This window comes from Coregonus lavaretus (assembly GCF_964263955.1).
Source record: "Coregonus lavaretus genome assembly, contig: HAP1_SCAFFOLD_1228, whole genome shotgun sequence".
Taxonomy (NCBI): Eukaryota; Metazoa; Chordata; class Actinopteri; order Salmoniformes; family Salmonidae; genus Coregonus; species Coregonus lavaretus.
The window spans coordinates 101,765-129,477 of record NW_028166059.1 but is presented as its reverse complement, the minus strand read 5'-3'; the positions used below and the strand labels follow the sequence as shown (position 1 = coordinate 129,477).

General features: G+C 43.1%; 1 protein-coding gene across 1 annotated transcript; it reads right to left on the bottom strand.

Moving 5' to 3' along the window:
• Positions 1-1,107: 1,107 nt before the first annotated feature.
• On the bottom strand, positions 1,108-25,578 carry LOC311115161 (uncharacterized protein). Its single transcript, XM_084190365.1, has 8 exons — positions 25,372-25,578; positions 13,426-13,710; positions 12,979-13,251; positions 12,757-12,828; positions 11,202-11,228; positions 10,997-11,053; positions 2,936-3,025; positions 1,108-2,785 (listed from the first exon to the last, which is right to left on the bottom strand). Exons 1-7 carry the CDS (start codon positions 25,436-25,438, stop codon positions 2,940-2,942), a joined length of 867 nt encoding a protein of 288 aa, XP_084046491.1. The 5' UTR covers positions 25,439-25,578; the 3' UTR covers positions 1,108-2,785; positions 2,936-2,939.
• Positions 25,579-27,713: the final 2,135 nt, after the last annotated feature.

The window sequence follows — 27,713 nt, the reverse complement described above, 5'->3', positions numbered from 1 at the left end:
AAATGCAAATTAATTACTTAAAAATCATTCAATGTGATTTTCTGGATTTTTGTTTTAACTTCCGTCTCTCACAGTTGAAGTGTACCTTTGATAAAAATTACAGACCTCTACATGCTTTGTAAGTAGGAAAACCTGCAAAATCGGCAGTGTATGAAATACTTGTTCTCCCCACTGTATATATATGAATCAGGCCTTCATGGTTGAATTGCTGCAAAGAAACCACTACTAAAGGACACCAATAAGAAGAAGAGACTTGCTTGGACCAAGAAACACGAGCAATGGACATTAGACCAGTGGAAATCTGTCCTTTGGTCTGATGAGTCCAAATGTGAGATTTTTGGTTCCAACCGCCGTGTCTTTGTGAGACGCAGAGTAGATGAACGGATGATCTCCGCATGTGTGGTTCCCAACGTGAAGCATGGATGAGGCGTGATGGTGTTGGGGTGCTTTGCTGGTGACACTGTCAGTGATTTATTTGGAATTCAAGGCACACTTAACCAGCATGGCTACCACAGCATTCTGCAGCGATACGCCATCCCATCTGGTTTGCGCTTAGTGGGCAGATCAGTTGTTTTCCAACAGGACAATGACCCAACACACCTCCAGGCTGTGTAAGGGCTATTTGACCAAGAAGGAGAGTGATGGAGTGCTCCATCAGATGACCTGGCCTCCACAATCACACAACCTCAACCTAATTGAGATGGTTTGGGATGAGTTGGACCGCAGAGTGAAGGAAAAGCAGCCAACAAGTGCTCAGCATATGTGGGAATTCCTTCAAGATTGTTGGAAAAACATTCCTCATGAAGCTGGTTGAGAGAATGCCAAGTGTGCAAAGCTGTAATCAAGGCAAAGGGTGGCTACTTTGAAGAATCTCAAATATAAAATTGATTTTGATTTTGTAACACTTTTTGGGTTACTACATGATTCTTTTATAGTTTTGATGTCTTTCACCATTATTAACAATGTAGAAAATAGTAAAAAATAAAGAAAAACCATTGAATGAGTAGGTGTGTCCAAACCTTTCACTGGTACTGTATATATTTATGTTAATTAACATTTTAATAAATACTCCTACATGAGCGGAGAAAAATACTTGACAGACAAAAGTTCTCAGCAGCATCACTTGTTTATTTCATCCTATTTAAATATATTTCAAAATGGCCTGATACAGTGTTTTTTTTCAAATTATATAAAGGCTTTTATACAAAATATTTACATTTTTCAAAATAATATTTCTTACATACATACATACATTACATTACACACACACACACACACACACACACACACACACACACACACACACACACACACACACACACACACACAATGATTAATGTACAACAGGGGGAAATTATAATGTCAATATAAGCATACAAACAATTTATTTTTCTAAAACAAATTGTCATGCAAAAATGACATTAGACATTTTGATTGTATGAAAAACACCTGAAAAGCACACAGAGCAAATAAATAAATAAAAAACTTTCATTTCCTGTCTGTTGAGAGGAGGTCAAATTCCAGCAGGCGGGCAAAGAACTCACAGTTAAAATACAGAAGACCTAATATCTTGACATGTGCATAACACTCGCTAGACATACACTTGTTCTTAAATAGAAGAGATTACAGAGGTTGAAGCTCAGAAATATGCAGAGTAGAAGCTGCAGCTTTGGACGTTACTTACTAGACGATATTAAAATAAACTGACACGTGTAACGTCGCCACATTAAATGTGATATGAAATGAAACAGAATGAATGGTTATGCATGTATTCCTAGGTAAAAAAATTAATGTAACTCAATGCCATGATTTAAGTGCAGCAGAGTGGACATTCTGTTGATTGGTCAAAAATGATACCTGTCAATTTAAGTATGGGGTCATGTGGGTAGGAAAGGAAAGAGCGAAACAAAAAGGCTGTGGTGTGAGGAACAAAGAGGAAATGGTTTTTAGAAAACTTTGAAAGTAAAATAGTTCCGTAATGGTGTATTTTAAACCTGTTCCACTGAATTATTTGCCTGGAAAAGTGAATTACTGGACTTCTGACATTTTTAATTATTTATTTAATTTAACTAGGCAAATCAATTAACAACAAATTGTTATTAACAATGATGGTGTAGCAAAAGGCCTCCTGCGAGGATGGGAGCTGGGAAGGACTTCCATTCAACACCAAGGAGTGATGAGCGTATCTGATTGAATGTGAATTGTTGATTGATTCTCCTGCTCTTCCTATTGGATTATAATTTATATTTTCTGTGGATTTACCTTTTTTGGGAAAGAACTGAATTGAATAATTCTTGGGAATCATGGATTTAAAGGACAGTTTTGGTTGAACTGAATCTCTTTTTGACTTTGACCTTTGGACTATTGACGGTATTGACTATTGATTTGCTTTGATTGCTGGTTATATCCAATACAAAAAAGCCTTATTGCATCCAGTTTTGAGTTGGTTTAAGATTTATGTTGCTGCTTTATCATTTTTTATCAAAGTTTTAATATGACGCTTTAAAGGTGCTTTGCTTTTTGTTGGGGTTGTGCATACTTATACTAAATTGCAAAAAGGTCTTATAGGGGTCAAATTATTGCTACACATTTCCCACTCCTTGTTTTTATAAAGCACACTGTTATAAATGGACCTCCCTTTCACCAATCATCAATCAGTCTATTGATATAGAAATGTTCTCTGGACATTACAGCGCATTGTCCTCCAGCGCTGGTAGCCCAGATGAGACGGTGGGTTCTCTTGTCTTCATGATCCTCTGTGTACCTCTGGTCCACAGTTCCCTGACTAGAGAGATGTCAGTTAGGAATAAATCAGTAGGAACAAGAGTTAGTAACAGTCTACTTATAGTGAGTTGGCCAGAGTGGGGTAGAAGTATTGCACAATAAAGGGAAATGAAGTGAAAACAGTCTACATTGTTATCACACTCCAACTTACCGTCCTACAATACTGAATAATCCTTTGCTGCCCCCTCTCCATTGTCATTGTGGTACTTCACCCTGTCTTCGTTCAGCAGCATGGACCCCTCTGCAAGAAAACACACAATAGGAGAACTCAACTGGAGATATAAAATCATTCAGAATTAATGTGATTCAAGAATGCCTTAATTACAATGGCACTGATTCCTGCTGTGTTATGAACATTTATGACAGTTTAAGATGATGCCAGTCTTTCCCATCTATTTGAGACTGAGGTCTGTACATTTATCCTGATGCATTCAGCGGGACTTGAGGTGAACTATCCCTTTCTCATACACACCTTCTTTCACCTCTCCTTTTTCAGCTGTGTTTAGGTCACCCCCTGGTTCAGCGCTGACAACCGTTTTAGTCTCATCATCACCCCGAGGAAACACACAGAGGGTAAAAGGTATACTACAGCCTCTTTACTGAACCACCAGTGTTTCCCAGACATTGGTTTCGTAGACAGTGCAAGCCCTCCCACCCACCACAATATGTTTTTCAAACCCGTCTTGTTCTAACAATCCTCAACATATTTGATTGTAGAATTCCAGTGGAATGCCCCTTTACCTCAATCTGTAACCAGGTGTCCATCCAACCTTTTTATGTGAGTAAAGTACATTTCGGATTAAAAATGTCATGACAGGCCTGATGGAAACAGCTAATTTGTCAGTAGACTTTCCAAATGTCGACAAATCAAAATAAGTTAGACAAGGTGGGATCTTTTTGTGTCTGTAAAATGTATTATGTAAGAAATGGCAGTGGAATCGCTTTTATGTGCAAATATTAATATAATAACCATGATACTGAAGTAAACTTGGAGTCACGCAATGACTTGTTGTGTGGTCCTTCCACTACGACTCGGGAAAGTACACAGTTTACTAGGCTACAGATGAAATATGGTGAAAGTGCAAGGTGATGAGCTTGATACTACTTTCTAATAAATATTGAGGGTCTTATTCTGGTGACATGATGATTGATGCTTGGCTGCCGTTTGACGAATACAAATAATCTCACACATTTGTCCATAATAATGTCATCATGTATGCTATGCCCACACTGTATCTGCGAGCTGTTGGCTAGAGTGCACATTTTTTGTGACAAAGCCATCAGTACAGTTGAAAATGGGATGGAAACCCATTAGATGGAAATGTACCTGCAAATGTAATTTTTATGTGCACTACGTCATCACACACAGCCTTTTATCCGCAACAAGTCAGTTTAATGGAAACACATCTCTGGTGGGAAAACGTGCATATTGTTTTTATGCAGATTTTAGAATATTCGCATGAAAATCGGTCGCCAATTGGATGGAAACCTAGCTAGTGTCTTCAGGTTTTGTCACCGACTCAACCCTGTTGGCATTGTTGCCAGCCGTCCCTGAGGACAGAAGAGCAAAGTTTGTCTATAAATCAACTCCCCCAGTTAAGGGCTGTATGACTCCTATCATGTCTGTGGTTAGTGGAGCTTAAAGAGGAAAACACAGTTGCACCAAATGATATTTCAGCATAACCCTGCATCTGCTTGGAAGAATCGTCAAAGCTTGATTCTAGCAAAGTTCTGTGAAAGTACCATCTCAGAAGAAATCACAAACAACACGAAGAGAATCAATCAAGTTCCTCTGATATTCTGAGATACGCAGATACACATCTAATGCTGCTTCTCCTTTATACAGTCTAAAATTAGCTCATGACTTCAGGAAATCCAAGATTCTGTAAGAAATATTATGAAATAAAAGTTGCACAACCACAAGCAATGAGCTGTTGAAGATTTCTCCTACATTTCCACTCTAAGCTACTTCAATAATGAGGACACAACAGAGAACACCAATAAACAACTGGCGTACTGTACATGTACACCTGAGATCTACTGTAAATACATGTAGAACAGGTATCATCATTTCAGAATGACTGTCAGCAAATTGGTGGCGATATTAGTAGTACTTGACCCCACTCACCTACAAGTTACCACTTACTAACCCCACATTTTGACAATAAGAATCACTTCACAATAAAGGATACCAGTAGGCATCATACACAGTGACTTCCTGCTTACAGTCATCAACAACAGAATTCAAATAAAATAGCAATCTAAGATCTTGTGATATTCTGAGATATGCAGATGAGCATCTATGCTACTGCTACTTCTGCTTTATGACGACAAAACCTGCAAAGGTCTTCAGACGTTCTAAAACAAGCCACATCTCTAAACAGGTAACAGTCATATCAAACAAAACGGAAACTGTTCTCAGAACTCAAATCCTGAATGATTGACAACCACAGAGCAAATAAAGCAGAAGACTAACACTGAAGTGTGTTAAATAATTGACTTTTGGACCGTACAGACTATAGTGTTACCTCTATGGGTGACATTTTGACAGTGCACGAATGCATAGATGTGAAGAGAAACCAAAACCAAACAGGTTATTTCAAAAACTCATCACACACTTAATTTAAAGCACATTTTCTTGCAGATTCCAACTGCATAATACACATTTTATATAGGCTAAACAACACACTGCTAACTTTAAACTCACATGAGTAATCATCACCTTCTCATTCTGTACGTAGATATAAAAAAATAATAATAATGCCACCACAAATGTGAGAAACATTTCTGGCAACATCTCCACATATCAGCATTGTCAAAATGGCCCCATAGAAGTACCATGTAAAAGGTGTGTTAGTGTTACTACCTGTTAGTGGGCTGATTGTTATTATACTGATTCATGGAGGTATTTTCCTACAGCGCTATGAATGGTATCCTTGGCAACCCCAGAGAGAATCCCTGAAGCTCCATGCTTGGTGACTTGATCATCCCCTAAAGTTACACCATCCATCAACATGTGTTTACAGTAAACAGAGTAGAAGAGGTTCCTTGAATTTAGGATGTATTTGCCCTTTAAGTTTGCATAAGGTTATGATGAGAAAACGTGGAAATATTCTGGGTGGTGGGATTACAGCTTTGCACTCACACACACACACACACACACACACACACACACACACACACACACACACACACACACACACACACACACACACACACACACACACACACACACACACACACACACACACACACACACACACACACACACGTGAGTAAAGGTCCCTAATTCAATTAAAACAGATTTCTGGTGATGGCCATTAGTGGAACCGTAACCTCTGCAGAATCACACACAGAAGGAAAACATCAACTACAGCCTCTGTCCTACTGCATCAAATGCTACTTAAAGCTACAATACGTAACTTTTTGGGCAACCCAACCAAATTCACATAGAAATGTATAGATCTTTCATTCCTATTGAAACCAATTCTAAAAAGCGGTAGATCTGTTCTATGTATGCTATTTCTATGCTTACCGTTTCAATTTTGTACACCAGCTTCAAACAGCTGAATATACAATATTTTTGGTTATGGAAAATATATTTCACAGCGGTTTAGATGGTACAATGATCCTCTACACAATGACTGCTTGTTTTTTCACATAAACTGAAATTAGGTAAACTATTAGAATTTTATCAACCAGGAAATGGAGGAGGGATTTCTGTATAGTCCATCTTTAAAGAAGTTACTTCTGTTTATACAGTCTTAAATTAACTGTATGACTTGCCTTGTTCTGGCTGGACTCCATCACTGCCTTTCATACATTCTCATACACAGACCACATTAGTATTTGTTGTGTTCACTTCTGGATGACAATAAAAAGGATGCTAAGTGGCAGAATTCCATGTGAATGCCACTGTGTCTTTGTCACGCCCTGGCTCTGGGGACTCTTAAATGTTGAGCCAGGGTGTGGACTTGTTATGTTTAGTTTTCATTGGGTCTGTTCTAGATCGTTCATATCTATGTTGGCCAGGGTGGTTCCCAATCAGAGACAGCTGTAGCTCGTTGTCTCTGATTGGGGACCATACTTAGGCAGCCTTTTGGCACTTTAGTATTGTGGGATCTTGTTCCGTAAAGGTTTGTGTTGTGTTAACCTCAGGACTTCACGTATCGTTTTGTTGTTTTGTTATTGAATTAAGTACTCATTAAAGTATGTACGCCTATCATGCTGCGCCTTGGTCCGTTTCCTATAACGATCGTGACAGAAGATCCCACCAAAATAGGACCAAGCAGCGTGTGCAGGAGCAAACGCCGGGTATGGAACAGGAGGTTACTCTGGTAGATGTCCTCCTCGGTTGGGGGAGAATCACGGAGGAGGAGGCCGTCCGCTACCGGAGGGCGATGAGGGAGGATGCCCAGGCAGGAGAGGAGAAGCGGCGCCAACCGGGCCGTCGTCGGACAGGCGAGAGGCAACCCCAATACATTTTTTTGGGGGGGCACACGGCATGGACGACGGGGCTGCTGGAGGCAGCTACAGGAGGTATCGGCGGATTAGGAGAGGAGGCCACCAGGTTACGGGGGCCATTGGTCATGAGGGAGAAGGAGAGTGTAGAGGCATGGCGAGAGGTACTGGTTAGGCAGCAGAGGGAGCGGAGGTTCATAAGGAAACCCAGTCCCGCTCCTCGCACCAAGCAAGTGGTGTGTGTCACCAGTACGGTCTGGCCTGTTCCTGTCCCTCGCACCAAGCCTGTGGTGCGCGTCGCCAGCCCAGTCCGGCCTGTTCCTGCTCCCCGCACCAAGCCAGTGGTGCGCGTCGCCAGCCCGGTCCGGCCTGTTCCTGCTCCCCACACCAAGCCTGTGGTGCGCGTCGTCAGTCCGGCACGGCCCGTGCCTGTTCCACCGGTGCCTGGTCCGGCACCGGTCAGCTGCTCCACTCCGGCGCAAGAGCAATCCGCTCCACCGGTGTCTAGTCCAGCTCCGGCCAGCGGGGCCAGACCAGACCAGGGGCGCTACGGGGGGGGGGGGGGTAGCGAGAGAGTGGTGGTCACGCGCGTCGCCAGCCCGGTCCGGCCTGTGCCTGCTCCCCGCACCAAGCCTGTAGTGCGCGTCGCCAGCCCGGTCCGGCCTGTTCCTGCTCCCCGCACCAAGCCAGTGGTGCGCGTCGCCAGCCCGGTCCGGCCTGTTCCTGCTCCCCGCACCAAGCCAGTGGTGCGCGTCGCCAGCCCGGTCCGGCCTGTTCCTGCTCCCCGCACCAAGCCTGTGGTGCACGTCGCCAGCCCAGTCCGGCCTGTTCCTGCTCCCCGCACCAAGCCAGTGGTGCGCGTCGCCAGCCCGGTCCGGCCTGTTCCTGCTCCCCGCACCAAGCCAGTGGTGCGCGTTGTCAGTCCGGCACGGGCCGTGCCTGTTCCCCGCACCAGGCCAGTGGTGCGCGTCGTCAGTCCGGCACGGCCCGTGCCTGTTCCACCGGTGCCTGGTCCGGCACCGGTCAGCTGCTCCACTCCGGAGCAAGAGCAATCCGCTCCACCGGTGTCCAGTCCAGCTCCGGCCAGCGGGACCAGACCAAGGGCGCTACGGGGGGGTAGCGAGAGAGTGGTGGTCACGCCCAGAGCCTGATCCGCCTCCAAGGCGGAACGCCCACCCGGCCCCCCTGTTGTGTTTGGTTGGCGCGGTCGCAGTCCGCGCCTTTGGGGGGGGGGGGGGGGGGGGGGGGTACTGTCACGCCCTGGCTCTGGGGACTCTTAAATGTTGAGCCAGGGTGTGGACTTGTTATGTTTAGTTTTCATTGGGTCTGTTCTAGATCGTTCATATCTATGTTGGCCAGGGTGGTTCCCAATCAGAGACAGCTGTAGCTCGTTGTCTCTGATTGGGGTCCATACTTAGGCAGCCTTTTGGCACTTTAGTATTGTGGGATCTTGTTCCGTAAAGGTTTGTGTTGTGTTAACCTCAGGACTTCACGTATCGTTTTGTTGTTTTGTTATTGAATTAAGTACTCATTAAAGTATGTACGCCTATCACGCTGCGCCTTGGTCCGTTTCCTATAACGATCGTGACAGTTTTACCCTCAGGCTTTGCCTCATCTTTAGGACTGTTGGATCTGCTGGCTTCAGCTGCTAAGGAGAACAGAAGGACAAACTTTCTCTAATCTGATAATTTGAAAGGCTATCCAAAATGTTTGACCCAAGAAGGCTATCCAAAACGTTTGACCCAAGTTAAACAATTTAAAGCAATGCTACCAAATACTAATTAAGTGTATGTAAACTTCTGACCCACTGGGAATGTGATGAAAGAAATAAAAGCTGAAAGAAATCATTCTGGGCGGCAGGTAGCTTAGTGGTTAAGAGCGTTGTGCCAGTAACCGAAAGGTCGCTGGTTCTAATCCCCGAGCCCACTAGGTGAAAAATCTGTCGATGTGCCCTTGAGCAAGGCACTTAACCCTAATTGCTCCTGTAAGTCGCTTTGGATAAGAGCGTCTGCTAAATGACCAATTATTTATTTATTTAATTATTTATTCTCTACTATTATTCTGACATTTCACATTCTTAAAATAAAGTGGTGATCCTAACTGACCTAAAACAGGGAATTTTTACTAGGATTAAATGTCAGGAATTGTGAAAAACTGAGTTTAAATGTATTTGGCTAAGGTGTATGTAAACTTCCGACTTCAACTGTAAGTATTCAGACACTTTACTCAGTACTTTGCTGAGGCACCTTAGGCAGAGATTACAGCCTCGAGTCTTCTTGGATATGACGCTACAAGCATGGCACACCTGTATTTGGGGAGTTTCTCCCATTCTTCTCTGCAGATCCTCTCAAGCTCTGTCAGGTTGGATGGGGAGCGTCGCTGCAAAGCTATTTTCAGGTCTCTCCAGAGATGTTCGATTGGGTTCAAGTCCGGGCTCTGGCTTGGCCACTCAAGGACATTCAGAGACTTGTCCTGAAGCCACTCCTGCATTGTCTTGGCTGTGTGCTTAGGGTCGTTGTCCTGTTGGAAGGTGAACCTCCGCCCCAGTCTGAGCGCTCTGGAGCAGGTTTTCATCAAGGATCTCTTTGTACTTTGATCCGTTCATCTTTCCCTCGATCCTGACTAGTCTCCCAGTCCCTGACGCTAAAAAACATCCCCACAGCATGATGCTGCCACCACCATGCTTCACCGTAGGGATGGTACCAGGTTTCCTCTAGACGTGATGCTTGGCATTCAGTCCATAGAGTTCAATCTTGGTTTCATCAGACGGGGAATCTTGTTTCTCATGGTCTGAGAGTGCTTTAGGTGCCTTTTGGCAAACTTCAAGCGGGCTGTCATGTGACTTATACGGAGGACTGGCTTTCGTCTGGCCATTCTACCATAAAGGCCTGATTGATGGAGTGCTGCAGAGATGGTTGTCCTTCTGGAAGGTTCTCCCATCTCCACAGAGGAACTCTGGAGCTCTGTCAGAGTGACCATCGGAGGGCCTCCCGAGTGGCGCAGTGGTCTAAGGCACTGTTGGGTTGTGTTTCGGAGGACGCACGACTCTCGACCTTCGCCTCTCCCGTGTCCGTACGGGAGTTGCAGCGATGGGACAAGACTGTAACTACCAATTGGATACCACAAAATTGGGGAGAAAAAGGGGGTAAAATACCAACAAAATAAAAAAATAATAATAATAAAAAATAAAAAATAAAAGAGTTACCATCGGGTTCTTGGTCACCTCCCTGACCAAGGCCGTTCTCCCCCGATTGCTCAGTTTGGCCGGGCCGCCAGCTCTAGGAAGAGTCTTGGTGGTTCCAAACTTCTTCCATTTAAGAATGATGGAGGCCACTGTGTTCTTGGGGACCTTCAGTGCTGCAGAAATGTTTTGGTACCCTTCCCCAGATCTGTGCTTCGACATAATCCTGTCTCGGAGCTCTACGGACAATTCCTTCGACCTCATGGCTTGGTTTGTGCCCTGATATGCACTGTCAACTGTGGGACCTTATATAGACAGGTGTGTGCCTTTCCAAATCATGTCCAATCAATTGAATTTACCACAGTTGGACTCCAATCAAGTTGTCGAAACATCTCAAGGATGATTGATGGAAACAGGATGCACCTGAGCTCAATTTTGAGTCTCATAGCAAAGGGTCTGAATACTTATAATGGAATAATGGAAGGAATTAATGATGTTGTGTTTGTATTACTTTGGGGACCCTGTTAGCAGGTTGAATAGGGACCAGAGTCAAGTTAGGGTAACACTTACCACAAATTCCACAAAAAACCTTGCTCAAAATTTCCCTCATGGTGTCATCTATATTTTCTGAGATGAAAAAGAGACAAAAATGTAAGACATTATTAACATTCATTAAAATGGTTCTTTGTTTTCACTGGAATCCAAATGTTCTAAAATGTTTGTGAATCAGTGAGTATGAAGAATTGAGACAGGAAGAGACAGAGAATCATCCTACCTTTCTTTTTCTTCCACACCAACATTCCTGAGGAGTAAATAAATACATATTTTATTTTCCAGATTGATCCATGGTTCTGTAGCTTATGTGTTAGGTTTAACAGAGTGAGAAATAACCCCTATTAAAGTACAAGTCTTCACTAACCATTCTATCAGCTAATGAGTATGACTTCACCCAAGAGACAATGTTGGTGGGAAGTCATTATAGTGTCGTCAAGAACACACAAACAACTGCAGCGGACTAAAAACCGTAAGTAGCCTAGCTTTATAAAAATAAAAAAACAGGACATGTATTTTGGGGAAGTTGTTCAGTTGTGTTTATTTTTTATAACAATACATTAATCAAAAATAGCACTAGCCTACTGGGCCGAATGAATGAAAATACCAATTAGGCTACAGCTATCACAACCTATATTTTAATAGCAATAAAATAGCTTTTGGTTTCCAATGGTCACCAAAAAGGAGGACTCCCCCACCTCCCAATTCCCTGGCTATCAAATTACTACAAGGCCGAGTTCAAATGCTGACATCCAATTCAAAGCAATCAGTGACCGGCCTAAACTGCTGACTGGCAAAACAAAGTGGCACTCTTGGTTCTCTGCTTTCTAAAAGTGACAGAAAAGGCACCATGCTGGCAGCTGCTCTCCGAGCCATGCCATCCAATACTCTATACAGTCGTTGCATTTTAATCGGGATTGGAATTATTTTAGACTTTTTTGCCTACTTTATACAATTGTTCTTGAGCTACCCTGCTATAGGTCCCTCCCCTCTGACCTTCTTCTCCAATGGGTTTTGAGAAGGAAAAGAGGACGTGAGGAGTAAGCAAATAAGATTCTACCCATGGCTTATTATTAGCAGTTTCCTATCATTATGTTTTATTGATTTGTGTTGTGATGTACTTCAAGCGCATTTGCATAAAGTTCAGTTTTCCCCAACTTTGTTCCCGCCCTGTTCAGGACCCTCGCCCATGCTACCAACTGTCCCCCGCACACTTCACTACTCTTCCATTGGTAATGAATGGCTTTCCATAGATTCATGACCCACATTATCTTCAGAGAGGCACTGTGAGCCTTTTCTTTGAAATAATTGTTCTAGTTTGTTTGTAACAAACAGTTGTGTAGTATGTTGACTGTGGCTATGTATTCAGCCTACGTAGCAGACATGAGCTTTCTGTAAAAGTTAACGTCAAACTTGCCTGTTGAGCCACTCGATAAAAAAACAAAAACGGGATGGATGTAGCCTATGACAAAGGTAAAATAATCTAGCCAGCGATTTCACATCTATGCAATATCCATTGAACACTAAACATATTTTTAGGTTACCACAAAGTAATTACCATCCTTTTTGCTGATTAATTAATTAATTCAGATTAGGCTAATCCATAATCTGCGAGGTCCAAATGTATGCCTCACTGTGACACATTATGAAGACTGTCCCCTACGGCAGGTGGTGCATCTAACCCCCTGTCTCACTGTTGTTGCTGCTGTTATGTCAATCTGTGCTTCAGAAATATGTACATGTGCAGTGCTCTGTTACTATAGAGGTGCTGTTCTTACCTATTATGATGGCGACAAGTACTAATATGACAACGACAACACCAGCAACAACAGCACCAACTTCAGAAGGTTCTGAAATGAAAACACATTTTGTATTGATACTTTGACAGGAGTTGATCAGGAATTCAACATAGTGCAGCATTCAAAATGTCCTACAACACTAGCAGTGTTACTGACATATCAATACATATTACTGTAGCATACTTATGAATGTCCACTCACCTGGGCCAAACACATGTTCAACTGGCTCACTGACTTCCCCTTCCCCACTAACAGCGTTATTCAACTTGCAGATGTACTTGTAACCATTGTTTGAATTGCCAGTGTCGCTCTTAAAGACATTCATCTGTTTGTATAAGACCTCCCACGCCCCCTCTCCCACTTTCCAGCTGTAGGTGACAGGTTCAGCATCAGTGGTGTCGCCTTCACAGGTCAGAGTGCAGGAGGTTTTGTTGGAGTTACAGGAAGAAGTGATTGTGGGTTTGGGGACTGCCTCTGTAAATTGAGGAAAGAAACAGGAATAATTTGGGGAAATGCTTGTGAGGCACTGAATAACCTGCTGTTTCTACACGACCACGCACACACATACACACATGTATATACAGACAGACGTATGCGCACACACACACACACACACACACACACACACACACACACAGAAACACTTACTGATAACAGACAGTTTATATGTCTTGTCAAGCAGTTTGCTGTTGAACTCCACAGAATAAACTCCACTGTCTGTTTTCGTCAAGTCACTGATTCTCAGCTCTCCAGTAGCCTGGTTCAGGGTTGTGCGGCCTTTGAAGGAAGCATAGATGTCCAGACCACCAAAATCCTTGTCCCACTCTGCCACCTTGTTCTTCCCATGCTTCCATAGGATGCTTGGGTTGGGGCCAGGCACAGTGGACTTGTCTGGCTTCAACACGAGCTCACCTCCCACTTTATGATAAAGATCTGGAAAAGCAGACATTTCATACATGTATCAGAGTATCAATGTATCCAGGGTAACACATTATGGTTAGGGTATAAATATGTAGACCTAACCCTATTGGCATTGAAAGTGACATTATTATGAACCTTTACTTTTTATGTCTAGAATTCTGCTTGCTGGGAGTATCTGGCCCATGTAGCCTGCCCACTTTGATAGTATTTCCCTCCTCACCACCACCACTGCAGTGGAAATATATCTAGACTACACTACAGATTTAAGTCTTTGTCTACAGTCGTGGTCGAAGGTTTTGAGACTGACACAAAAACTAATTTTCTCAAAGTCTGCTGCCTCAGTTTTGATGATGGCAATTTGCATATACTCCAGAATGTCATGAAGAGTGATCAGATGAATTGCAATTAATTGCAAAGTCCCTCTTTGCCATGAAAATGAACTTAATCCCCAAAAAACATTTCTACTGCATTTCAGCTCTGCCACAAAAGGACCAGCTGCCATCATGTCAGTGATTCTCTCGTTAACACAGGTGAGAGTGTTGACGAGGACAAGGCTGGAGATCACTCTGTCATGCTGATTGAGTTAGAATAACAGACTGGAAGCTTTAAAAGGAGGGTGGTGCTTGAAATCATTGTACTTCCTCTGTTAACCATGGTTACGTGCAAGGAAACACGTGCCGTCATCATTGCTTTGCACAAAAAGGGCTTCACAGGCAAGGATATTGCTGCTAGTAAGATTGAACCTAAATCAACCATTTATCGGATCATCAAGAACTTCAAGGAGAGAGGTTCAATTGTTGTGAAGAAGGCATCAGGGCGCCCAAGAAAGTCCAGCAAGTGCCAGGACAGTCTCCTAAAGTTGATTCAGCTGCGGGACCGGGGCACCACCAGTGCAGAGCTTGCTCAGGAATGGCAGCAGGCAGGTGTGAGTGCATCTGCACACACAGTGAGGCAAAGACTTTTGGAGGATGGCCTTGTGTCAAGAAGGGCAGCAAAGAAACCACTTCTCTCCAGGAAAAACATCAGGGACAGACTGATATTCTGCAAAAGGTACAGGGATTGGACTGCTGAGGACTGGGGTAAAGTAATTTTCGATTGTTTGGGGCATCTGGAAAACACCTTGTCCGGAGAAGACAAGGTGAGTGCTACCATCAGTCCTGTGTCATGCCAACAGTAAAGCATCCTGAGACCATTCATGTTGGTTGCTTCTCAGCCAAGGGAGTGGGCTCACTCACAATTTTGCCTAAGAACACAGCCATGAATAAAGAATGGTACCAACACATCCTCCGAGAGCAACTTCTCCCAACCATCCAAGAACAGTTTGGTGACGACCAATGCCTTTTCCAGCATGATGGAGCACCTTGCCATAAGGCAAAAGTGATAACTAAGTGGCTCGGGGAACAAAACATTGACACTTTGGGTCCATGGCCAGGAAACTCCCCAGACCTTAATCCCATTGAGAACTTGTGGTCGATCCTCAAGAGGCGGGTGGACAAACAAAAACCCACAACGTCTGACAAACTCCAAGCATTGATTATGCAAGAATGGGCTGCCATCAGTCAAGACGTGGCCCAGAAGTTAATTGACAGCATGCCAGGGCAGATTGCAGAGGTCTTGAAAAAGAAGGGTCAACAATGCAAATATTGACTCTTTGCATAAACTGAATGTCATTGTCAATTAAAGCCTTTGACACTTATGGAATAATTGTAATTATACTTCCGTGTACCATAGTAACTACTGACATAAAGATCTAAGAACACTGAAGCAGCAAACTTTGTGGAGACCAATACTTGTAATACAACGACGAGACAGCCTATAGGGAGGAGGTCAGAGACCTGGCCGTGTGGTGCCATGACAACAACCTCTCCCTCAACGTGATCAAGACAAAGGAGATGATTGTGGACTACAGCAAAAAGAGGACCGAGCACGCCCCCATTCTCATGGACGGGGCTGTAGTGGAACAGGTTGAGAGCTTCAAGTTCCTTGGTGTCCACTTCACCAACAAACTAACATGGTCCAAGCACACCAAGACAGTCGTGAAGAGGGCACGACAAAACCTATTCCCCCTAAGGAGATTGAAAATATTTGGCCTGGGTCTTCAAATCCGCAAAAGGACCATCGAGAGCATCCTGACTGGTTGCATCACTGCCTGGTATGGCAACTGCTCGGCCTCCGACCGCAAGGCACTACAGAGGGTAGTGCGTACGGCCCAGTACATCACTGGGGCCAAGCTTCCTGCCATCCAGGATCTCTATACCAGGCGGTGTCAGAGGAAGGCCCTAAAAATTGTCAAAGACTTCAGCCACCCTAGTCATAGACTGTTCTCTCTGCTACCGCATGGCAAGCGGTACCGGAGCGCCAAGTCTAGGTCCAAGAGGCTTCTAAACAGCTTCTACTCCCAAGCCATAAGACTCCTGAACATCTAATCAAATGGTTACCCAGACTATTTGCATTGCCCCCCCACCCTTCTTTTACGCTGCTGCTACTCTCTGTTTATTATTTATGCATAGTCACTTTAATAACTCTACCTACAGTGGGGTGAACAAGTATTTGATACACTGCCAATTTTGCAGGTTTTCCTACTTACAAAGCATGTAGAGGTCTGTAATTTTTATCATAGGTACACTTCAACTGTGAGAGATGGAATCTAAAACAAAAATCCAGAAAATCACATTGTATGATTTTTAAGTAATTAATTTGCATTTTATTGCATGACATAAGTATTTGATCACATACCAACCAGTAAGAATTCCGGCTCTCACAGACCTGTTAGTTTTTCTTTAAGAAGCCCTCCTGTTCTCCACTCATTACCTGTATTAACTGCACTCGTTACCTGTATAAAAGACACCTGTCCACACACTCAATCAAACAGACTCCAACCTCTCTACAATGGCCAAGACCAGAGAGCTGTGTAAGGACATCAGGGATAAAATTGTAGACCTGCACAAGGCTGGGATGGGCTACAGGACAATAGGCAAGCAGCTTGGTGAGAAGGCAACAACTGTTGCCACAATTATTAGAAAATGTAAGAAGTTCAAGATGATGGTCAATCACCCTCGGTCTGGGGCTCCATGCAAGATCTCACCTCGTGGGGCATCAATGATCATGAGGAAGGTGAGGGATCAGCCCAGAACTACACGGCAGGACCTGGTCAATGACCTGAAGAGAGCTGGGACCACAGTCTCAAAGAAAACCATTAGTAACACACTACGCCGTCATGGATTAAAATCCTGCAGCGCACGCAAGTTCCCCCTGCTCAAGCCAGCGCATGTCCAGGCCCGTCTGAAGTTTGCCAATGACCATCTGGATGATCCAGAGGAGGAATGGGAGAAGGTCATGTGGTCTGATGAGACAAAAATAGAGCTTTTTGGTCTAAACTCCACTCGCCATGTTTGGAGGAAGAAGAAGGATGAATACAACCCCAAGAACACCATCCCAACCGTGAAGCATGGAGGTGGAAACATCATTCTTTGGGGATGCTTTTCTGCAAAGGGGACAGGACGACTGCACCGTATTGAGGGGAGGATGGATGGGGCCATGTATCGCGAGATCTTGGCCAACAACCTCCTTCCCTCAGTAAGAGCATTGAAGATGGGTCGTGGCTGGGTCTTCCAGCATGACAACGACCCGAAACACACAGCCAGGGCAACTAAGGAGTGGCTCCGTAAGAAGCATCTCAAGGTCCTGGAGTGACCTAGCCAGTCTCCAGACCTGAACCCAATAGAAAATCTTTGGAGGGAGCTGAAAGTCTGTATTGTCCAGCGACAGCCCCGAAACCTGAAGGATCTGGAGATGGTCTGTATGGAGGAGTGGACCAAAATCCCTGCTGCAGTGTGTGCAAACCTGGTCAAGACTTACAGGAAACGTATGATCTCTGTAATTGCAAACAAAGGTTTCTGTACCAAATATTAAGTTCTGCTTTTCTGATGTATCAAATACTTATGTCATGCAATAAAATGCAAATTAATTACTTAAAAATCATACAATGTGATTTTCTGGATTTTTGTTTTAACTTCCGTCTCTCACAGTTGAAGTGTACCTTTGATAAAAAATGACAGACCTCTACATGCTTTGTAAGTAGGAAAACCTGCAAAATTGGCAGTGTATCAAATACTTGTTCTCCCCACTGTACATGTACATATTACCCCAATTACCTCGACTAACTGGTGCCCCCGCACATCGACTCAGTACCGGTACCCCCTGTATATAGCCTCGCTATTGTTATTTTTACTGCTGCTCTTTAATTATTTGTTACATTTATTTCGTATTATTTTAGATTGTATTTTTGTGTGATTTTTTTGGGGTATTCTTTCTTAAAACTGCATTGTTGGTTAAGGGCTTGTAAGTAAGATTTCATTGTAAGGTCTACACCTGTTGTATTCGGCGCATGTGACAAATACAATTTGATTTGATTTGATGAGGTCTGCCACAGGAAAGGAAGACTCAGTGTTACCTCTGCTGCAAAGGATAAGTTCATTAGAGTTACCAGCCTCAGAAATTGCAGCCCAAATAATTGCTTCACAGAGTTCAAGTAACAGACACATCTCAACAGCAACTGTTCAGAGGAGACCGCGTGAATCAGGCCTTCATGGTTGAATTGCTGCAAAGAAACCACTACTAAAGGACACCAATAGGAAGAAGAGACTTACTTGGACCAAGAAACACGAGCAATGGACATTAGACCGGTGGAAATCTATCCTTTGGTCTGGAATCCAAATTTGGTCTGGAATCTAACCGCTGTGTCTTTGTGAGATGCAGAGTAGGTGAACGGATGATCTCTGCATGTGTGGTTCCCACCGTGAAGCATGGAGGAGGAGGTGTGATGGTGTGGGGGTGCCTTGCTGGTGACACTCTCTGTGATGTATTTAGAATTCAAGGCACACTTAACAAGCATGGCTACCACAGCATTCTGCAGCAATATGCCATCCCATCTGGTTTGCGCTTCGTGAGACAATCATTTTGTTTTTCGACAGGACAATGACCCAACACACCTCCAGGCTGTGTAAGGGCTATTTGACCAAGAAGGAGAGTAATGGAGTGCTGCATCAGATGACTTGGCCTCTCCAATCCCCCGACCTCAACCCAATTGAGATGGTTTGGGATGAGTTGGACGGCAGAGTGAAGGAAAAGCAGCCAACAAGTGCTAAGCATACAGTGGGGAAAAAAAGTATTTAGTCAGCCACCAATTGTGCAAGTTCTCCCACTTAAAAAGATGAGAGAGGCCTGTAATTTTCATCATAGGTACACGTCAACTATGACAGACAAAATGAGGAAAAAAAATCCAGAAAATCACATTGTAGGATTTTTTATGAATTTATTGGCATATGATGGTGGAAAATAAGTATTTGGTCAATAACAAAAGTTTCTCAATATTTTGTTATATACCCTTTGTTGGCAATGACACAGGTCAAACGTTTTCTGTAAGTCTTCACAAGGTTTTCACACATTGTTGCTGGTATTTTGGCCCATTCCTCCATGCAGATCTCCTCTAGAGCAGTGATGTTTTGGGGCTGTCGCTGGGCAACACAGACTTTCAACTCCCTCCAAAGATTTTCTATGGGGTTGAGATCTGGAGACTGGCTAGGCCACTCCAGGACCTTGAAATGCTTCTTACGAAGCCACTCCTTCGTTGCCCGGGCGGTGTGTTTGGGATCATTGTCATGCTGAAAGACCCAGACACGTTTCATCTTCAATGCCCTTGCTGATGGAAGGAGGGTTTCACTCAAAATCTCACGATACATGGCCCCATTCATTCTTTCCTTTACACGGATCAGTCGTCCTGGTCCCTTTGCAGAAAAACAGCCCCAAAGCATGATGTTTCCAACCCCATGCTTCACAGTAGGTGCTTCATAGTGTAAAGTGGTTTTCCCACTGGCTATAGGGTGAATGCACCAATTTGTAAGTCGCTCTGGATAAGAGCGTCTGCTAAATGACGTAAATGTGCCCTTGAGCAAGGCACTTAACCCTAATTGCTCCTGTAAGTCGCTCTGGATAAGAGCGTCTGCTAAATGACTAAAATGTAAATGTAATGTAAAATGTGTTCTTTGGATGCAACTCAGCAATCTTTGTCCTCCAAACATGACGAGTTGAGTTTTTACCAAAAAGTTATATTTTGGTTTCATCTGACCATATGACATTCTCCCAATCCTCTTCTGGATCATCCAAATGCACTTCAGACGGGCCTGGACATGTACTGGCTTAAGCAGGGGGACACGTCTCGCACTGCAGGATTTAAGTCCCTGGCGGCGTAGTGTGTTACTGATGGTAGGCTTTGTTACTTTGGTCCCAGCTCTCTGCAGGTCATTCACTAGGTCCCCCCGTGTGGTTCTGGGATTTTTGCTCACCGTTCTTGTGATCATTTTGACCCCACGGGGTGAGATCTTGCGTGGAGCCCCAGATCGAGGGAGATTATCAGTGGTCTTGTATGTCTTCCATTTCCTAATAATTGCTCCCACAGTTGATTTCTTCAAACCAAGCTGCTTACCTATTGCAGATTCAGTCTTCCCAGCCTGGTGCAGGTCTACAATTTTGTTTTTGGTGTCCTTTGACAGCTCTTTGGTCTTGGCCATTGTGGAGTTTGGAGTGTGACTGTTTGAGGTTGTGGACAGGTGTCTTTTATACTGATAACAAGTTCAAACAGGTGCCATTAATACAGGTAACGAGTGGAGGACAGAGGAGCCTCTTAAAGAAGAAGTTACAGGTCTGTGAGAGCCAGAAATCTTGCTTGTTTGTAGGTGACCAAATACTTATTTTCCACCATAATTTGCAAATAAATTCATTAAAAATCCTACAATGGGATTTTCTGGATTTTTCTTTTTCAATTTATCTGTCATAGTTGACGTGTACCTATGATGAAAATTACAGGCCTCTCTCATCTTTTTAAGTGGGAGAACTTGCACAATTGGTGGCTGACTAAATACTTTTTTCCCCCACTGTATGTGGGAACTCCTTCAAGACTGTTGGAAAAGCATTCCAGGTGAAGCTGGCTGAGAGAATGCCAAGAGTGTGCAAAGCTGTCATCAAGGCAAAGGGTGGCTACTTTGAAGGATCTATGGCTACTTTGAAGAATCTAAAATATATTTAGATTTGTTTAACACTTTTTTGGTTACTACATGATTCCATGTGTTATTTCATAGCTTATTTTTGTAGTAACATGAAAATGTATACTCAAGAAAACATTATCTTCACACATAGTTTATATGCTTTTCACTGACAACTCAATCAGCTAGACATATTGCCACGCCCAAGTAGGCACACTTGTGATTTGAAACAATCAACAGCTATTTTTTTTTAAAGAAGCTAATGATCCTCTGTGGCCAAGTAATGCTCTCTGGTAAAGTATTTTGAATGTTTTTATTTAGATAGTAGTAATTATATAATTGTGGCAAAGCAATCTGTTCAGTCATGTGGTCAGGTGCCACAAAGAGGGAAAATTACAATTGGCTCAGAACAGGGCAGCATGGCTGGCCCTTAAATGTACACGGAGAGCTAACATTAATGATATATATATGTCAATGGCTCAAAGTGGAGCAGAGATTGACTTCATCACTACTTGTTTTTGTAAGAGGTGTTGATGTTACGTGTGACATGTTTTTCTTTCTCCCAATTTTCTTTTGTAGTGTGTGTGTGTGGTTTAGAGTGGTTGTTCTGTGTGTGTGTTCTCGTTATTACAGGTGTGCTGAGTTGCGGCTGACGATGGTGGGCATGGCTTCGGTTCGGAGTGCTGGCAGCTGTGGTTGAGTGACTGATTGACTAGAGTATAAACTGTAGAACGTGTGACCTCGAGAGAGATAGAGGGGGCACTTTTTGTTTGAGGAGTTGGTTATTGGTTGTTTTGATATATCTTTGTTTGTGTTTCAGCCTGTCCTCCTGCTGTATTCCACCCTACCTGGGTCCTGGAGAAGGGAAGGGTAGTTCTGCCCATGGGTGTACATTCACACATATATAACCCATTGTTTTACACACTAGGTTAGCCGGGCGGGTGTCACCCCTGTATTTATGGTAACAGGTAGGAAAGCTGGTTAAGGCTTAGAGTGTGTTAGGAAGGATTAGGTGTGTAGAGGAGGGACCTTTTATTTATTTTCATTACTTGGACCCCGTTCCCAAATATTCCATTCTCTTACCTTCCCTGGTTTGTTTGATTGGTCTTTGTTTTATTACAGTTTCTTTATGGGTGTTGTATATTATTTTGTTTAAAACTTTACTAAACAACCCCAGAGGGCTAACATTGAGTTCTGGTTGTTGTGTCTGGTTATTTTAGTTAGTTACACCCCACATTTCTTCCCCATCCATCTAGTTTACCTTGTGTGCTGTGGGATCTATTCTCTTACAACTAGATGTGATGCCTAGCTTAGAAAGAATACATTAATGATTAAACATAATAGGTTTGTGCTGTACTGATATAGATTGTTTAACATAACAAGCTGTGATTAATGTGAGGAACCGTTAGGGGGTAGGCTGAGAGACTTGTGACTCACACACACTGCGTCTTTGTTAAACCGCTCAAGGACATGTGTACTGCAACAGAAACAACTAACACCTGGCAACAGGGATGCGCCAAGAGGATGGGACCAGCCTGTGCGCCAACAATAGGTTGGGTAAGTTTAAACCACACCCAGCCTCTACTCTGACAGGCCCAGCCTGGAGCAGGAACTATCTCTGTCAGAGTATTAAAGAAGAACCTTGGGTTGAAAAAGTTAGTTCTCTGTCTGCCCTGCGTGGTTTTTCAGTGGGCCCGTATATACGAACATCATATTTACCATTCAAGTGTTTGCATTAATTAAAATACTAGTATATCTTAAAAAGACGTGTATTGACCTCTTTTTGTTCCTATACCAGATTTTGAATTGATGCAATTTGACAGTGCGCAGGCACGGGCATTTACAGTGGGGGAAAAAAAGTATTTAGTCAGCCACCAATTGTGCAAGTTCTCCCACTTAAAAAGATGAGAGAGGCCTGTAATTTTCATCATAGGTACACGTCAACTATGACAGAGAAAATGAGAATTTTTTCCAGAAAATCACATTGTAGGATTTAATGAATTTATTTGCAAATTATGGTGGAAAATAAGTATTTGGTCAATAACAGAAGTTTCTCAATACTTTGTTATACCCTTTGTTGGCAATGACACAGGTCAAACGTTTTCTGTAAGTCTTCACAAGGTTTTCACACACTGTTGCTGGTATTTTGGCCCATTCCTCCATGCAGATCTCCTCTAGAGCAGTGATGTTTTGGGCAACACGGACTTTCAACTCCCTCCAAAGATTTTCTATGGGGTTGAGATCTGGAGACTGGCTAGGCCACTCCAGGACCTTGAAATGCTTCTTACGAAGCCACTCCTTTGTTGCCCGGGCGGTGTGTTTGGGATCATTGTCATGCTGAAAGACCCAGCCACGTTTCATCTTCAATGCCCTTGCTGATGGAAGGAGGTTTTCACTCAATCTCACGATACATGCCCCCATTCTTTCCTTTACACGGATCAGTCGTCCTGGTCCCTTTGCAGAAAAACAGCCCCAAAGCATGATGTTTCCACCCCCATGCTTCACAGTAGGTATGGTGTTCTTTGGATGCAACTCAGCATTCTTTGTCCTCCAAACACGACGAGTTGAGTTTTTACCAAAAAGTTATATTTTGGTTTCATCTGACCATATGACATTCTCCCAATCCTCTTCTGGATCATCCAAATGCACTCTAGCAAACTTCAGAAGGGCCTGGACATGTACTGGCTTAAGCAGGGGGACACGTCTGGCACTGCAGGATTTGAGTCCCTGGCGGCGTAGTGTGTTACTGATGGTAGGCTTTGTTACTTTGGTCCCAGTTCTCTGCAGGTCATTCACTAGGTCCCCCCGTGTGGTTCTGGGATTTTTGCTCACCGTTCTTGTGATCATTTTGACCCCACGGGGTGAGATCTTGCGTGGAGCCCCAGATCGAGGGAGATTATCAGTGGTCTTGTATGTCTTCCATTTCCTAATAATTGCTCCCACAGTTGATTTCTTCAAACCAAGCTGCTTACCTATTGCAGATTCAGTCTTCCCAGCCTGGTGCAGGTCTACAATTTTGTTTCTGGTGTCCTTTGACAGCTCTTTGGTCTTGGCCATAGTGGAGTTTGGAGTGTGACTGTTTGAGGTTGTGGACAGGAGTCTTTTATACTGATAACAAGTTCAAACAGGTGCCATTAATACAGGTAACGAGTGGAGGACAGAGGAGCCTCTTAAAGAAGTTACAGGTCTGTGAGAGCCTGAAATCTTGTTTGTTTGTAGGTGACCAAATACTTATTTTCCACCATAATTTGCAAATAAATTCATTAAAAATCCTACAATGTGATTTTCTGGAATTTTTTTCTCTCAATTTGTCTGTCATAGTTGACGTGTACCTATGATGAAAATTACAGGCCTCTCTCATCTTTTTAAGTGGGAGAACTTGCACAATTGGTGGCTGACTAAATACTTTTTTCCCCCACTGTACGTCTCCTCAGACGAACTACACCCGAGGGGAGAACGTAACAGTTGACAAGCTGAATATGGTACCAGAGGTCCCTTCACAATCACCAAGTCAAGAACAGACTATGGGAGGCGCACAGTACTACATAGAGCCATAGCTACATGGAACTATATTCCACATCAGGTAACTGATGCAAGCAGTAGAATCAGATTAAAAAATACACCTTATGGAGCGGGGACCGTGAAGAGGCACACACACTGAAACAGATGCACGCATACAAACACTAGCACACACACTCTACACACACGTACCTTGTAATATTGTTGTATGGTGGTATTATACATTTTGTATTGTAGATATGTAGTGGTGTAATAATGTTGTATGATGAACTGTTTTATCTTCTGTTTTATGTGTAATGTAAGTGCCTAAATATGTTTGGACCCCAGGAAGAGTAGGGGGCATCCCTAGTAAGGGGGATCCCTAGTAAATAATTTAGGGGAAGCCAGCATCCTATATGTTGCCCATGTATCTGATGCTGTCTGGACAGAAATAGTATGACATGCCATACTCTTTTGGTCCAGACAGAATCAGATTCATTGTTTACACATACTGAGACAGAGGGGCACTGTTTCGCTCACTCGGATTCTTTATCTGAGATTGATGGGTCTTTCGGTCTCGGTCAAATAATTATCAATATTTTTATATTTTATTTGGATGGGCAAGGAGGTACGGTAGAGCGGGCCCTAACACCGGCCCTGCCATGATCATGCAGACCCTTCTTTAGGGTTGAGCCTTGGTTAGGCCAGGACTCAATATCCGATAACTTGCTCTGTGTTTAGCTAAACGGAACAGGAAGGGCGCGGTCCTTCTTTTTCAACGAAACCCACATAGACGTCGTTTAAAATCATTCAGACGTAATATGTTGAAAATCAATAGGAAGAGTGTGTTTAGGCTATTGTCCATTCCTCCATAATGTCGTTTATGATTTCAGATTGCCGTGTTTTTTTTCAGTGATATGAATCCCACTCCGCGGCTGCGCTTCTAACTTGAAGTTACAGCGCACATAGTGTTCATAAAATACATTCTTACATATACCTATTGTTCATGATAATCAAAAAGTATGTGATGTTGCTGGCTATGATATACAATTAGGCCCCAATAGGAAACAAGTAGCCTAACAAATAGTAGGTATGCCAAACGCTACGTTCGGCCCTGTCAGTCGGTTCAACTTACCTTCGGAGACCACCGTTCGCGCCAGACAAAGCCAGAAACACGAAATGATAAACCTTAGTTTGGCCATATTTGCTAGTTTGTTACTTTTATTTATCTAAATAAACTAAGTTCAAATGAGATATGGTAAAACACTATGTGGTTCATAGCCTAGCCTGTCGAGGCTGTGAAAGTAAAATGTGGATTTTAGTTCCTCCCTCTGCATGAGTCATGACCAGTGGCGGCTGGTGAAAAATATTCTCGGTGGGGCTGTGCCATACTTTTTTTTTCCTGTAACCATCGCGATATATTTTAACACAAACTGCAGGACAGCAGTGCTCAGTGAAACATTCAGTAATTATTTAATGCCAATATTAAAAAGTTGAGGCATTCTTACACAAAAACATATTACACAAACCCAAGCCTTTCATTTGCATTTAAAGTGAACTTTTCACCATTGGTAGTAAACAGGCAACGCAACAGGCATGCTGTCAGAACAGAGTGGAAAGTGGACAATAACATGAAATTATTATAAAGTTTATAGGAAATCTTACACTGTATAAAAGGATGTATAATATAGAAATGGATATCAAGTGGATGAACTCAAACCTTTGACTGGAAGAATAGCATACAGTATTTTATGATCATACTAAATGTGACTAATTGTTAATGTGCTCCAGAACTGCAACAATTAATTGATACAAACAACATATATACAGTAATATTAGCAAAGACACTATTAAGACTTTCTAGAGTACCATATATAACTGGATTTTTTATGCTAAGGTCAACTATATACAAAGAAACATGCGGCCAGAGCTGCTCTGTGTGTGTGTGTCTGTCATCTTATTTGTACAGGAATTTTGCCCGTCTGTCCTTCTGAGTGGCAAACCTCTCAATGACCCTTTGATTAAAGTCAGGAATGTCCCTGACAAGTTTCTTCTCCATGGAGAGCATGGCCAGAGCGTTCAGGCGATCCTGTGTCATGCTGTTTCTCAGGAAGGTCTTGATCCTTTTCAGTGTAGAGAAGCACCTTTCTGACTCAGCAGTTGTCATGGGTGTGGTGATGAGGATCTTGAGGAGGCTGGCAGTCTCTGTGAAAGTGCTCTGAAGGTTGTTCTCCATGAAGAACTGGTACAGGGGCACTGCACCACTACAAGCCTTGAACTCACTGTTCTCATAGATGAGGGACAGTTCGGTTTTGAGCTTGGCCTTGTTCAACATGGGGTACGCCTCCACGGTTGTTTCAAGCGCTGTATCGGGGAACTTCACACTGTGTTGTGGGAACAACTCTCCGTGCAATAGTGTTGCGCTGATGAGGTGCTGGGTGAAGGAGAACCTCTCTTTGGCATGACTCAGGATGGTATCACATACCTGTAAAAGATACATCATCAGCTTTAATTTGCAATTAAGCTATGTTGATGCAAGTGATCCTGACTGACACATGCCTATGTCCAACTCAAGTATATGATTACCAAGGTGCTGATTGTTCAGGGTTTTGGCTACATACTACCAGGCCTGAAAATAGTTCTAGGGGGAAACACTGACAATTACATCACAACTTACCTCTATAGCCAACCTCTGTTGTTCTCCTGGTCCCAGCATCCTCCGTCGCTTGATGGGCTGTTGCTGCTCGTCAGATGCGCTGTCCCCACACAAAGAGGGAATTGAGGCCCTGGGTCCAAAAAATAAAGTTTAATTTGATAACTTGCAATCAGACTTCTTAACTCACTGTAATTCCCCCTCAACACACAACCAGTGACTTTTATATATATATATATATATATATATATATATATATATAGACAGACAGACAGACAGACAGATAGTGTGTATATACACACAAACTATGTCTAGTAACTGCTTTTAACCTGTGATGTACATAATTAACTGATGTTATTACGTTTTAAAGCCTTTTTCTATTACATTTGTGAGAGGGATGCAACATCATTTTGTTCTGCTGTGCACTTAGCAATAAAGTTAATCTTCAATAACAACTAGGCCTCTTCTAGAAATTGACCTGGTGGACACCTGAATAATTATTACAAACTGTGTAGTACTTTCCTGCATTATTATCAACGTCTGATTGTGTCTTCTCTTTCCTTTTAAAATACTAAAACAAATATAATTGTGACGGCTCTATGATAATCACTCACTTTGATGACCAGACACATTTAGGCTTTTAAACTGTTGTAAGTGAACTATTCATCTTTCTAACAACATCTTTATCAGCCAATAGTAAATATAGTTATTTACCTGATTGTTAGCATGCTGTCTGTGAACCTCTGGACAAGTGCTTTAATGAAGACAGGGTCGATGTTCCTCTTCTGCAGCTGGCTGAAAAGCATGTCCACATTTGGCATGAT